The sequence below is a fragment of the Sphaerodactylus townsendi genome, linkage group LG13, assembly GCF_021028975.2.
Source record: "Sphaerodactylus townsendi isolate TG3544 linkage group LG13, MPM_Stown_v2.3, whole genome shotgun sequence".
Lineage (NCBI taxonomy): Eukaryota > Metazoa > Chordata > Lepidosauria > Squamata > Sphaerodactylidae > Sphaerodactylus > Sphaerodactylus townsendi.
This window is the reverse complement of record NC_059437.1, coordinates 3,787,759-3,801,202: the sequence shown is the minus strand read 5'-3', so window position 1 is coordinate 3,801,202 and position 13,444 is coordinate 3,787,759. Positions and strand designations below refer to the sequence as shown.

The 13,444-nt window shown below is 51.5% G+C and overlaps 1 protein-coding gene across 1 annotated transcript in view; it reads right to left on the bottom strand.

The window, feature by feature from the left end:
- The window catches only part of LOC125442735 (neuronal migration protein doublecortin), a 40,816-nt gene extending 32,658 nt beyond the window's left edge, over positions 1-8,158 (bottom strand). Inside the window, exons 1-2 of the mRNA XM_048514369.1 lie at positions 8,036-8,158; positions 5,341-5,731 (exon numbers count right to left, since the gene is read on the bottom strand). Coding sequence (XP_048370326.1) covers positions 5,341-5,704 — 364 coding nt within the window. The 5' untranslated portion in view covers positions 5,705-5,731; positions 8,036-8,158. The remainder of the gene's footprint in view (positions 1-5,340; positions 5,732-8,035) is intronic.
- Between the last annotated feature and the right edge of the window lie 5,286 nt (positions 8,159-13,444).

Sequence of the window (13,444 nt, the reverse complement as noted above, 5' to 3'; positions counted from 1 at the left end):
TCCTCTTCTTCTTCTTCTTCTTCTTCTTCCCCTCCCCCAACCCCTCTCTCCTCAGGCCCCACCCCTAAAATCTCCAGGTATTTCCAAATAAGGAATCGCCAACCCTTTCGGTAGCCTATAACCACACACGAGTGGAACTTAAAACATAAGAGTTGGTTTCAGCAGGGACAGAGCGGCGGGGAATTAAAGCAGTGCACAAATATGCCACACTCAAACTCTGACGACAGAACTTAAGAAGTGATAAGAATCTCTTACTGTCTCTCCAAGACTTTCGGCAAGTTTCTTGCAAGAGCTCTGCTGCAGATTGCCTGGCTGACCGCGGTGGCCACGATGGGGCCCTTAGGGTGCTTGGCAGGGTCAGTCAGACTCCAGAGGCCGGAGATCTCTTCCCTGGCTTCTCCTCAGCTTACTCTGCTCTCTGCGCTGGGACCCACAGTGGCGTAGGAGGTTAAGAGCTCGTGTATCTAATCTGGAGGAACCAGGTTTGATTCCCAGCTCTGCCGCCTGAGCTGTGGAGGCTTATCTGGGGAATTCAAATTGGCCTGTACACTCCCACACACGCCCGCTGGGTGACCTTGGGCTAGTCACAGCTTCTCGGAGCTCTCTCAGCCCCGCCCACCTCACAGGGTGTTTGTTGTGAGGGGGGAAGGGCAAGGAGGTTGTCAGTCCCTTTGAGTCTCCTGCAGGAGAGAAAGGGGGGATATAAATCCAAACTCTTCTTCTTCTTCTTCTTCTTCTTTCCGCTCCAGGGCTCACTTACGGCTCCCTCTGGGGACAAAAGGCCCTCCACTCTGCAAACTCCAACAGAGGACTGTACTAGGATTGCCAACTCCAGGTGGGACCTGGAGATCTCCAGGGTCTGCAAACCGCGACTCTCTAGATGTTCATGGACTACAATTCCCATCAGCCCCTGCCAGCATGGCCAATTGGCCCCTTGATAGTCCACCAATTGGCCATGCTGGCAGGGGCTGATGGGATTTGTAGTCCATGAACATCTGGAGAGCCGCAAGTTGTGGACCCCTGATAGTCCACCAATTGGCCATGCTGGCAGGGGCTGATGGGATTTGTAGTCCATGAACATCTGGAGAGCCACAGATTGCAGACCCCTGTACCTGGAGTTACAGACTATAGAAATCAGTTTCCCTGGAGAGAATGACTGCTTCTGGATGGTGAACTCTATGGTCTTATACATTGTTGAGGCTCTTCCCCACCCGACACCCCACCCACCTAAGGCTTCACTGCACCCAGTGGTGGAATTCAGCCGGTTCGCACCACTTCAGTAGAACCGGTTGTTAAAATGGCGCTTGTAAACAACCGGTTGTTAAATGATTTGAATCCCACCACCGGAACCGGTTGTTAAATTATTTGAATCCTACCACTGACCGCACCCCCAAACTCTCCAGGCGCTCGCCAATTTGGAGTTGCCAACCTTAATCTCCGTCCTCCCACTGCACAAAGCAAACTCTGAAGTTTTCCTCTGCTTAATCATCTATCCCGCTGGTAGAAGAAATACTTAAATTAGAAAAAAAAAGTCTCCATTGGCTAGAAGAAGGATGATTGGATCCACTCCAATAATAGAACAATTGTTTTTTCTACCCTACTTTTCTCCACCTTTAAGGAGTTTTGAAAGCACCTTTCAATCACCTACATCCAGTCGTGGGATTCAGCCGGTTCGCGCCACTTCGGCAGAACCGGTTGTTAAAATGGTGCTTGTAAACCACCAGTTGTTAAATGATTTGAATCCCACCACTGGAACCGGTTGTTAAATTATTTGAACCCCACCACTGTCTACATCCTTCAATCACCTTGCGAGGTTGGTGGGGCTGAGAGAGTTCTGAGAGAACTGGGACTTAAATTTTGAATACCTTTAATGGCATATAAATAGTTCAACATGAACATTGCAAGATAATAACAGCCTTTACAACTTCTGATGTGTTAAAATAACACCATTTAAAAATTTAGCCACTGCTTCCAACAGCTTGTAGTTGTGGCTGTTTAAAAGATAGATAACCTTCTGTTTATCTGTAATGCCTTCACTTCCGTGCAGGAAGGATTTGAGAACTGGGACTTGATCAGGGTCACCTAGCAGGCTTCATGTGTAGGAGTGGGAAATCGAACCTTGTCATCCAGATCAGAGTCTGTCACTCATGTGGAGGAGTGTGGTATTGAACACGGTTCTCCAGATTAGAACCCACCGCTCTTAACCATCACACCATGCCGGCTCTCAGGAGAAGGAATTCAATTGTTCAGCTCTCTCAAAACCACAATGACCTTAGAATGGCAGGGAACAAAGCACGGGCATCTATGTGTGTTCTGCACAAGTAGCCCATGCACAAAGTGACATTATAGCGTGTGTGAGAGTGACATAATAATGATTATTGGGAGCAGAACCTTAGTGGTTTAAAAATCCCCACTGCAATCAGAAAATCCACATTGCAATCATCATCTCAAATGTCACCCAAAAATGTTTTCTTCTGAAAAAGAAGGCTTTGTAGCAAAATGCTCTTCACGTTAGGACAATGAACTGCTTATTTACTCATTCTGCACCACCCATAGGCAGTGGTAAATAATGCTGGTAGGATCACAACTCCCCCCCCCCCCCCACACACACATCTTTGTTGGTATTTCCCTTTTTCTGAAATGTTTTCTTCCTTAAAAAAAAAAGAAAGAAAGATGGGGTTCAAGCCCTGTGTTTTAAATCGATCCCAGAAAGACCAGCAAAATGACGCGGCTTTCTGCACCGAAAGATAAAATTCAGGCTCTGAGACAAAGGATGAAGCTGTCCGGTCCGCAGCCGATGGGTGACCTTGTCAAAGATTAGGCACATGTTGGTTTCACCCTGCCGGCAAAGCGATAACAAAAGCAGGCCTGGCCAGTTGCTGATACCATGATGTCATTCTTGGAAACCCTAGCTTCTGGGATAATATCTTCAGGGAATGACATCATTCAAGATGGCAGCCGGTTGGTGTCAAGGCAACTGGGAGGCAGGCAAAGTGACTGAGCGGCTGAACGCCTGCCCAGGCTCCAAGAACTATAGATAGCACCTGGACGCTCAACGCTTGCAACCTCCCAAATACATGTGGCGGCAGCACATTCGGTGCCTTCATCCAGACAGTCACAAAGGTCCGGAGCGAAGCGAAGCCCTTACAAAAGCCACAGGTGACCCTATCCTCCCCGCTTCCAGCACTCCGGCTGTACAATAGAGACTAGTGAATACTTCTGCGTCCGCTCTCGGAACGGTCTTTTCAATCTGCCCTCTCAGATGGGCTGTGCCTTCCCCTTTATCACAGCCGACGGCTTCCTGCAAGAAAACTGTGCAAAACTGTCAACCTCGGGCATCGCTGTGAAATGTACCCCCTGCTGTTTTAACTACTGTTATGAGATACGTTAAGCACACACCACACCTTACGACTGCACACTATGCACCATCCCGCACTCCCTTCTACAGGCAGTGACGCGCATAACTCTTTCAATCCCTCCTAATGCAGGTAACGCCACATACCCCCCTCTCCACAACCCCTCCGACAGACACAGGCTTGCATCCTGTAATTCTCTTTCACGCGACAGACACACCTTCCCCTGTGGGTATACCGCGCATCGTCCCCTCTGTGTTGCCACAGACACAGAGAACACTGTCGCCCCAAACAAAGGGACACACCCTGCAGACACACATTTCCAGCAAGTCCGGTAGATTTTTCTTTTAAACACAACACTTCCTAAAGCCACAGGTAGCGGAAGCGTGACAGCCGCAGCTTGTATCTTAAGATATCATTTTTTCAACACCCTGTCCAACTAGCACAGCAATACAGATTTTTTTAAAAAACAGATTTTTAGAAAGCAAACCTTCCAGCCCCAAATTAAAAATAGTGACCCTGCCGGCTGCCTTTCTTTCTCTTCAATAATCTCACAGCCTAAGGGCACTCTCATGGTTCTCTTTGTGACTCAGGAACGTGATGTTTGAACGTTTTGAGTTAGTGACTCGGCATACTGCGGGCATTGAGCCACCGCTACAGATATAGGGGTCATTTGCATGCTAAACCTATAAAACACTGCTACGCGCGCGCGCACACTCCAAAGGTGACATATGGCATAAATTGTCCACACACTCTCATGCAGACAGACCTTCACCCGGACACACCCAGACAGAAGTACTTTTTACAGAGCCCCCAATTGCAGGCATTCTCTTCCACGCCCACTCTTCTAAAAATCCTTGGCACACACCCTTTCATACAAAGCACACGGCACCAGTGCCTGCAATTGGTATAAGACAACAGCGAACAATTATCACGGACGTCGTCCTCAACGGGGACTAAAAAGAAGCCTCTATCCCCCCCCACAGACAGACATCGCATTCCCAGGGTACAACGGACACACCAGGAAGTGAACGTGTACACATGCTAAACCAAACGAACACACCGAGCTCCCCAGTGGCGGACTCCATCTGAGAAGCGGCATCCGATCTATAAGCTACACAACCCCTTTGTGTGCGTGGGTGCATGGTTCTAAACGCGCCCCTCCGTCCTGGTGGGCTCTTATATGACTGCTGATCGATAAAAGGTAGCTTTTGAGGAGAAGTCTGTACATCACTCCAACCCTGTGGCACATCTAGCCTTACGAACAGACAGGAAGAAATGGACAGGGATCCCCAACTCTGCATGCAGTGTTTGAACCCAAGACATCCCCATTTAAAAAAAAATAGCTTTCTGTTTCATTCCTAAACACACCCTCAACCTGTGCATACACAGAGAGAGAGATCATGAAATGCACAGCCCAGTATATGCATCCAAGTCGCATAGAGGCATTATGGACACACCCCCGAACTCTACAAGACACATCCTTTGCGGGTGTAGAGGCGAGAGTCCTCGCCATGCAACATCCACTGGAACACGTCCCGCATCTTCTAACACTGGCTTATTCTTCCCTGTCCCTGTGTGAACTCCAGCTCAGGGGCAGAGATCTTGCTGCGACCTGCAGAAATCCCGTGTTTGGTTCCAGTTATCTCTAGTTACGGGGCCACGAAAAGCAAGATTGAGAAAGACCTCCACCCAAGACCCTGGAGAACCATTCCCAGTTTGTGGGATCAACGGTCGGACCCGAGACATGTGTTTCCTACGTTCATGTTTACCCACCCAAGGTTGGGGAGAAACTCTAATAGCATTCTTATACAAGAGGTGATGGTGAGATCCTGCCTTCACTGAAATCCACGAGAGTTCCCCACATTTATCTGCCAGGAGCAGAAGCAGCGTGACATTCCAGGGGCCACTTTTGGGAATCAGTCGCTCGCTTCTTTGCACCCTCCCCGGGCAAGCCCCCGCTCACTGTCTCCCGCCACGTCAGTACCTTCTTCCAGCTCATCCATGCTCCCGATCTTCCTGCCACCATCGATGGTGTAAATGTATCGAACTCCCTGAGGCAGGTTAATGTTATCAGACAGAGACCGGGTCAGGTCAGCTAGCAAGGCGTCAAAGCTCCTGAAGCGGTCCGAGGAGACGGCGTACACAATCCCCTTGAAGTAACGGTCTCCGTTGCGATAGAAGCGCACCTTCTTGGCTTTCTTCTCATTGCTCAGCGCTTGTAAGGTCCTCGTTCGGTAGAAGCTACAGTGGGCGCTGTGAGTGGGGCTGGGCAAGCCGTTCATCCGGGACCCTCGCATGTTTCTGGACGCCTTGTCTCTTTCGTCAAAGTGTCCAAAATCAAGTTCCATCGCTCGGTGACCCCTTGAGATGTGAACCTGAGGAGGGCGGAGGGCAGGGGGAAGAAAGGGGCAAAGGAGAAATCAGAAGTGAGCGACCACAGTGTGCTGACAGAGAAACCGCATGGGGAGGTGGGCCTTGGATGGGAGCTCTTTTTGCGTGAGGAACCCAACCCCTGCTTCTGGGAGGGGAAAAGAAGAAGAAGAAGAAGAAGAAGAAGAAGAAGAAGAAGAAGAAGAAGAAGAAGAAGAAGAAGAAGAAGAAGAAGAAGAAGAAGAAGAAGAAGAAGAAGAAGAAGAAGAAGAAGAAGAAGGAGAAGAGGAGGAGGAGGCGGAGGAGGAGGAGGAGGAGGAGGAGGAGGAGGAGGAGGAGGAGGAGAAGGACGAGGAGGAGGAGGAGGAGGAGGAGGAGTTTGGATTTATATCCCCCCTTTCTCTCCTGCAGGAGACTCAAAGGGGCTTACAATCTCCTTGCCCTTCCCCCCTCATAAGAAACACCCTGTGAGGTGGGTGGGGCTGAGAGAGCTCCGAGAAGCTGTGACTAGCCCAAGGTCACCCAGCTGGCATGTGTGGGAGTGCACAGGCTAATCTGAATTCCCCAGATAAGCCTCCACAACTCAGAGCTGGGAATCAAACTCGGTTCCTCCAGATCAGAGTGCGCCTGCTCTTAGCCACTACGCCACTGCAGATGTTTCACCTTCCTTGGATGGATGGATGGATGGATGGATGGATGGATGGATGGATGGATGGATGGATGGATGGATGGATGGATGGATGGATGGATGGATGGATGGATGGATGGATGGATGGATGGATGGATGGATGGATGGGTGGGTGGGGGGGTGGGTGGGTGGGTGGGTGGGTGGGGGGATGGGTGGGTGGGTGGGTGGGAGGGAGGGAGGGAGGGAGAGGCTCCTTCTACGATTTTTGGAGATGGTTCTTTTGGATTTTGGGGGAAGGAGGTCTTCTTAGCAGTACAGGGGCCTTTTAGAGACCTCCTGCTATCATGGTGTCAGTGAGGAACATGAGGAACGGGAGCGGAGATGTCCAGCAGTGGAGACGCGTGCCATGATCCACGAACAGCTCGCAAACAGCGCTCAGAAGTTTACGACAGCCTGGTAAACTTTGATCGAGTGGAGGATGCAGGGAAGAGCCAGAGGCAAGCAACCCCACCCCCTGATACGGAACCACCTGAAGGCTGAAGAACCAGGCCCACGTGGGGTTCGACCTGCGTTGCTCTGTGGGGGCCACTCCTTGCGTTAGGGGCATTTCGGCCGGGCACTGCGCGCCGAGAGGGTTAACGGAGCCAACTGGCCACGCAGCTACACTGCAGTGGTCTTTGTGACCGGCTGCTCAGCAAGGGAGAGCCGTGCGAGCCAGCCGGCCCTCCCCTCCCCTCCCCTCCCCTCCCCCACAGACCCCTCCTAGCCATCAATCAATTTCAGAGACACCCTTAATTCCCAAGAAAATGCTCGCGAGGGCCAAAGAAAAAAAGAAAAACGGCCAAAAGCCGGCACTCGAGCTGCAATAAATTAAGTGCATGTTGCACGACAGTGTTTGCTTCCTCTGGGTTCATTTCTTCAACGTGTCATTAGGATGGGTTTGGATTCACCCACCCACCCCAGCCTCCCTCTGTCTTTATCGGCCCTTCTATTAAAGGGGGGGGGGGTGTTCTTAAGGTACCCAATAGAAATATTTACACGAGTGAGCGGGGCACCTTTCATTGTTCCCGGTTGCTGCCTTATCCTGATAGAGAAGGAAGAGGAGCCGCTGCATTTGGCAGGGAAGGAGGTACTGGGAGCCACTGGGGGCAACAGGAAACTTGGAACAATTTTTTTCCTGTTTCTGAAAAGAGCCCTGCAAAGGGGGTGGGGGGGGGGGACCCAGCTGTCAGCCTGCCGGGCGCTATTAACATGCAGCTCACATCAGCTGGGAGCGGATTCGCCCGGCAGAACTGGGATTCAGACCCAGGAGACCCCCAAGCCTTGGGGAAGCTCTTCCTTGCTTTCTGCTGGTCCGGTCCGTTCTCCGGGTCCTTTTCTGCTCTTCCCACTGAGCCACACTGACCCCTCTCTGACCTGCTCCTTGTACCACTGCGGGACTGCTGGGCTCGCTTCTTCCAAGGAGCCAAGGGGTTTCCCTCCGGCACTTCCCATAGGTACAGGAGCGGTCTGCGGCGAACAATGACATCTCAAGGCAACTTTTCAGAGAGCAACGTGGGGACGAGGACGCCTCGCCTGTGCGGACCTCTCCTGCTCTTCCTCCCGGCTTCTGACATGGCTTGCTTTCTGCCTGGAGCAAAGAGAGAACAATTGCACAGGCCGGGCTTCAAGATCTACTTACCGGTTTTCAGCTCGCAGGGTGGAGATGCTGAAGGAGAGAAAACCAGGCACTCTCTGCCTTTGTTGTCTGAAAGCCAAGCGAGAAACGCCTGCCAGTTTGGCAGGGTCTCCTCCTAGGTCCTAGTGCCTTGTAGCTAGTGCAGGCCCCTTCCTGCTCTCCCTCCCTCCCTCCCTCCCTCCCTCCCTGCGAGGTGATTTTGGCCCCTTGGGCTTCACCCTCATGACTGATCATCCCTTGAAAATCTCCTTCCCCGTGTTTTCAAGCAGGAGAATTCCAGCTGGCTTTTCCTCGGGAGCAGAGCCGGCTAGATGCTGCAGGCAAGGTTTCAGAACCAAGCCTCCCATTGTCTTCTCTTGGTCTGATGATCTTCCAGACCCGTCTGGAAATAGCTGCAGTTTGATTGTGATCGACCTGCAGGCAGTGAACTTACTGTATTGTCGAAGGCTTTCACGGCCAGAATCACTGGGGCGCTGTGTGGTTTCCGGGCTGTATGGCCGTGTTCTAGCAGCATTCTCTCCTGACGTTTCGCCTGCATCCGTGGCTGGCATCTTCGGAGGATCTTTCCAATCTCCGTGTATCCTGGAACAATTTCTCCCCGTTGAGATGTTCAATGTATTGTCGAAGGCTTTCATGGCTGGAATCACTGGGGTGCTGTGTGGTTTCCGGGCTGTATGGCCGTGTTCTAGCAGCATTCTCTCCTGACGTTTCGCCTGCATCCGTGGCTGGCATCTTCGGTTTATTTTTTCAATCTCCGTGTATCCTTGAACAATTTCTCCCCGTTGAGATGTTCAAATGCATTGTCGAAGGCTTTCATGGTTGGAATCACTGGGCAGACAGCTGGCCGTGTTCTAGCAGCATTCTCTCCTGACGTTTCGCCTGCATCCGTGGCTGGCATCTTCAGAGGATCCTCTGAAGATGCCAGCCACAGATGCAGGCGAAACGTCAGGAGAGAATGCTGCTAGAACACGGCCATACAGCCCGGAAACCACACAGCACCCAAATGAACTTACTGCTTGGGTCCGGGGCCCAGGGAGACAGGCGGTAAGCACAGGAGGGTGTGAGCAAACCCTTTTTCTTCTAGGCTTGAATCTCCCACAAGCTCACCAGGATTGACTTCAGGAAGAAGAGACTCCCGCAGATTGGTTTGGCCTTGTTGTGGAGGGGTATACTGCCCCTAGAAAGGACGGCTCCACTCTGACTAAATGCTGATCCTACACTATCCTCTATGTACCTGTCTAATTCCTGCTTAAAAGTCAAGTTGCAAGAGACACCAGAACGTGCACAGCTTCACTCTTTAAATGCTACGTGTGGGAGACTAGATTTAATATCACACCCTCACAAATGTGCACCCCACTAATCAAAATCTACCTGTTTTTATCTTGATCTCACTCCAAGGAGCTCAGGGCGGTGCACATGGATCTCTCCTACTCCCACCAGGTCCTCACAACAACCCTGCAAAATAGGTTAACCCAGTGGTGGGATCCCAAAATTTGTGCAGAAGACTGGGAAACCACATGGAGAGATGCAGAAGACTGGGAAACCACATGGAGAGATGAATTGTCGAAGGCTTTCAGGGCCGGAATCACTGGGGTGTTGTGTGATTTCCGGGCTGTATGGCCGTGTTCTAGTAGCATCTTCTCCTGACGTTTCACCTGCATCTGTGGCTGACATCTTCACATGGGGAGAGTTATGCCCCTCCCTTTCTCCTATGGCTCCAGTCCAAAGCAGGTTCTGAACGGCTTCAATGAACCTTTAAAAAATGCCCAGAGGAAGAACTGATCATTCATTCATTCACTCATTCAGCAGTGGCGTAGGAGGTTAAGAGCTCGTGTATCTAATCTGGAGGAACCGGGTTTGATTCCCTGCTCTGCCGCCTGAGCTGTGGAGGCTTATCTGGGGAATTCAGATTAGCCTGTACACTCCCACACACGCCAGCTGGGTGACCTTGGGCTAGTCACAGCTTCTCAGAGCTCTCTCAGCCCCACCTACCTCACAGGGTGTTTGTTGTGAGGGGGGAAGGGCAAGGAGATTGTCAGCCCCTTTGAGTCTCCTGCAGGAGAGAAAGGGGGGATATACATCCAAACTCTTCTTCTCATTCATTCATTCATTCATTCATTCATTCATTCATTCATTCATTCATTCATTCATTCATTCATATCCCATCTTTTCTCCAACAGGGATCCAAAATGGTACATAACCAGGGTTGGTGTGTTTTTTTGGGTGACTGTATTCATCAGCACCCTGACCTGGCTGAAGAAGAAGAAGAAGAAGAAGAAGAAGAAGAAGAAGAAGAAGAAGAAGAAGAAGAAGAAGAAGAAGAAGAAGAAGAAGAAGAAGAAGAACTTGATAGAAGAAAGAAGAAAGAAGGGAGAAGGGAGGAGGGAGGAGGAGGAGGAGGAGGAGGAGGAGGGGGAGGAGGGGGAGGAGGAGGAGGAGGAGGAGGAGGAGTTTGGATTTATATCCCCCCTTTCTCTCCTGTAGGAGACTCAGAGAAGAAGAAGAAATTAGAGAAGAAGAAGGAGACTCAGAGAAGAAGAAGAATTAGAGAAGAAGAAGAAGAAAGAGGAGGAGTTTGGATCTATATCCCCCCTTTCTCTCCTGCAGGAGACTTATAGACTCCTTTCCCTTCCCCGCTCACAACAAACGCTCTGTGAGGTGGGTGGGGCTGAGAGAGCTCCGAGAAGCTGTGACTAGCCCAAGGTCACCCAGCTGGCGTGTGTGGGAGTGCACAGGCTAATCTGAATTCCCCAGATAAGCCTCCACAGCTCAGGCGGCAGAGCTGGGAATCAAACCCGGTTCCTCCAGATTAGATACACAAGCTCTTAACCTCCTACGCCACTGCTGCTCTCTAAGAGAGAGTGGGCCCCCTAGACCAGGCTAGGGGGGATCTGCAGATGCAGATGGAGATGCCATCTATCTGCAGATGGAGGGCCATCTATATGAGTACCGGCACCCCTTTTGTTTTACAAAAAAAAGCACTGCTCATAACTACAAGAATAATACAGATGAAACAATGGAACAGAAAAAGTGAACAGGATTTGCAACGGAATAAAAGTTTGGATCCATACTCCGCCTTTCTGTCCTGTAAGGAGACTCAAGGCAGCTTAGAAACTTCTTTCCCTTCCTCTCCCCACAACAGACATCTTGTGAGGCAGGTGGGGCTGAGAGAGTTCGGAGAGAACTGTGACTAGCCCAAGGTCACCCGGCAGGCTTGAAGCATAGAAGCGGGGAAACAAATCCAGTTCGCCAGAATAGGGTCCACCTCTCATGTGGAGGAGTGGGGAATTAAACTAGGTTTTCCAAATTAGAGTCTGCTGCTCTTAACCTCTACGCCACGCTGGCTCTCTCTTTCTCTCTTTGTGAGGAGATCTTCCTGCTGGCACTATGTTAGGACTTTCAGGCAGTGGTGTACAGCCTATAGCAGTGGTGGAGAACCTTTGGCACTCCAGATGTTATGGAGTTGGCCATGCTGGCAGGGGCTGATGGGAATTGTAGTCCATAACATCTGGAGTGCCAAAGGTTCGCCACCATGGGCCTATAGGGACATGAGTCACCCATGTCTCTGGGAGCACACCTTTTGGTCACATGGGGGCGCATGCATCCCAGTTGCACGCCACTGAGCCCTGCCCCCTGAAGGCCAGCTCAGGAGCCAGCCTGCAGGGAGGCAAGGGGAGGGTGGGGCTCGGAAGCAGGCGGCTGTGGTACCTGCCTGGGTCACCCCTCACCGGTGAGCCCCACCACCGGCCTCCATGCAGGCCTCCCCAGGCCTTCCCCAGACCCTGCCGGCCTGCCCAAAGGCTGGAAGTGGGGCTCGGCCTGCACAGAGTCCGGGGCAGGGCTCAGTGGTGGGCAGTCATGCCCCCTTGAGCCCCACCCTGGCCTCTGTGCAGGGTTCCCCAGGCCCTCCCCAAAGGCCAGTGGGGGGGCTCGGCCTCCATGGAGGCCAGGGGCAGGGCTCGGCTGCAGGAGGACCAGAGGTGGGATCCAGCAGGTTCTCACTAGTTCCCGAGAGTGGGTTCCTAATTATTTGTGTGTTCCGAGAGAGGGTTACTAATTGGGTCTGCTTTTCCGTTAGAAATTCCATGAGGTCCAAAAACCATAAAGTCCTGTTGTTTCCTATGTGGCTGGTGAGCGAAGGTAGAAAACGGGATCATTCTCCCTGTTGGGCTGTTTTAAAAACATGTTTTAGCAATAGGGTCAAGTTCCTTGTTTAAGGAAAGTCTCCTTCTTTTGATTTCTAGAAACAAAATTAAGTATTTGAAAGTATTCAGTATTTGACAGGCAGTCCATGAGAGGAGAAGTCGTTGTTTCTGTTGGCCGCAGACGATAGGACTTGCTAGAATGAGTTTAAATTATGGACAGAAAGAGACCAGCTGGAAATTAGGAACTTTTTTTACAGTAGGAGTTTTTTACAGTTATTAATGCCCCGCCCCTGGAATGCCCAGCCCCGCCCCCGGAATGCCCCGCCCAGCCCCATTGGCGCTACGCCACTGTTTGAATCCCAGCACCATGGGAACCTGTGACTAAAATTTTTGGATCCACCACTGAGGAGGACCCACCCCCAAGCTCTGCCCCTGAGCATGGGGGGGGGGGGGAGCCTGGAGAACGGGTTGTCTCCAGGCACCATTTCCCCCCAATACTCCTCTGACTTCAGGCTGAGCTCCTGCCCAAGGGCTCCTATCCCTCAGCCCTGAAGTCCCTGCAGCGGGAGAGAGGCAAAGATTCTGGACTAGATCCAGGCTAGATATTTCTTCAGTCCCAAGAATTTTTGCTCATTCAACATAATCCCCCCCCCTGCAGTCGTCTGAAATCCCATTCCTGGGGGGCGGGCGTCTCTTCTCCCCCAGGATTTCAGGGGGAGGGGTGGGGGCTGTTTTAGGAGTGGGAAAATGAAAACGTCTTGGGCAGAAAATCCTTGTGGCTGCGGAAACATCTCAGCTGAATTTAAGCCTCTACTTGGATTTTACAATCTGGCATCCATCTCCACACAGTCCCCTCCCACAGAACCTCTAGTCAAGTGGTCGTTGTCAACTTTTGTGGCAGCGAGTTACACAACCATTGTGCAAATAATTATTCAGTCACCTCTCTTGCAGTGGTGGGATCCAAAAATTTTAGTAACAGGTTACCATGGTGGTGGGATTCAAACTGTGGCATAGCGCCAATGGGGCTGGGCAGGGCATGATGGGGGCATGGCCGGGCATTCCTGGGCGGGGCTGTGGCAAGGACGCAGCCGCTGTGCCGGTCCTTGGGCAGGAAATGAATGCCCCCAGGCGCAGGCTGCCACGCACGCCGGTGCACCTCCTGCTAGACTGCTTCAAGTTCTGCGCGCTACTGCTGAGAGGAGGGGCACAATTAAGGCAAAAATCACGTGGCGAAATCACCCATTAGTCACCCCCTCTCGGCACACAC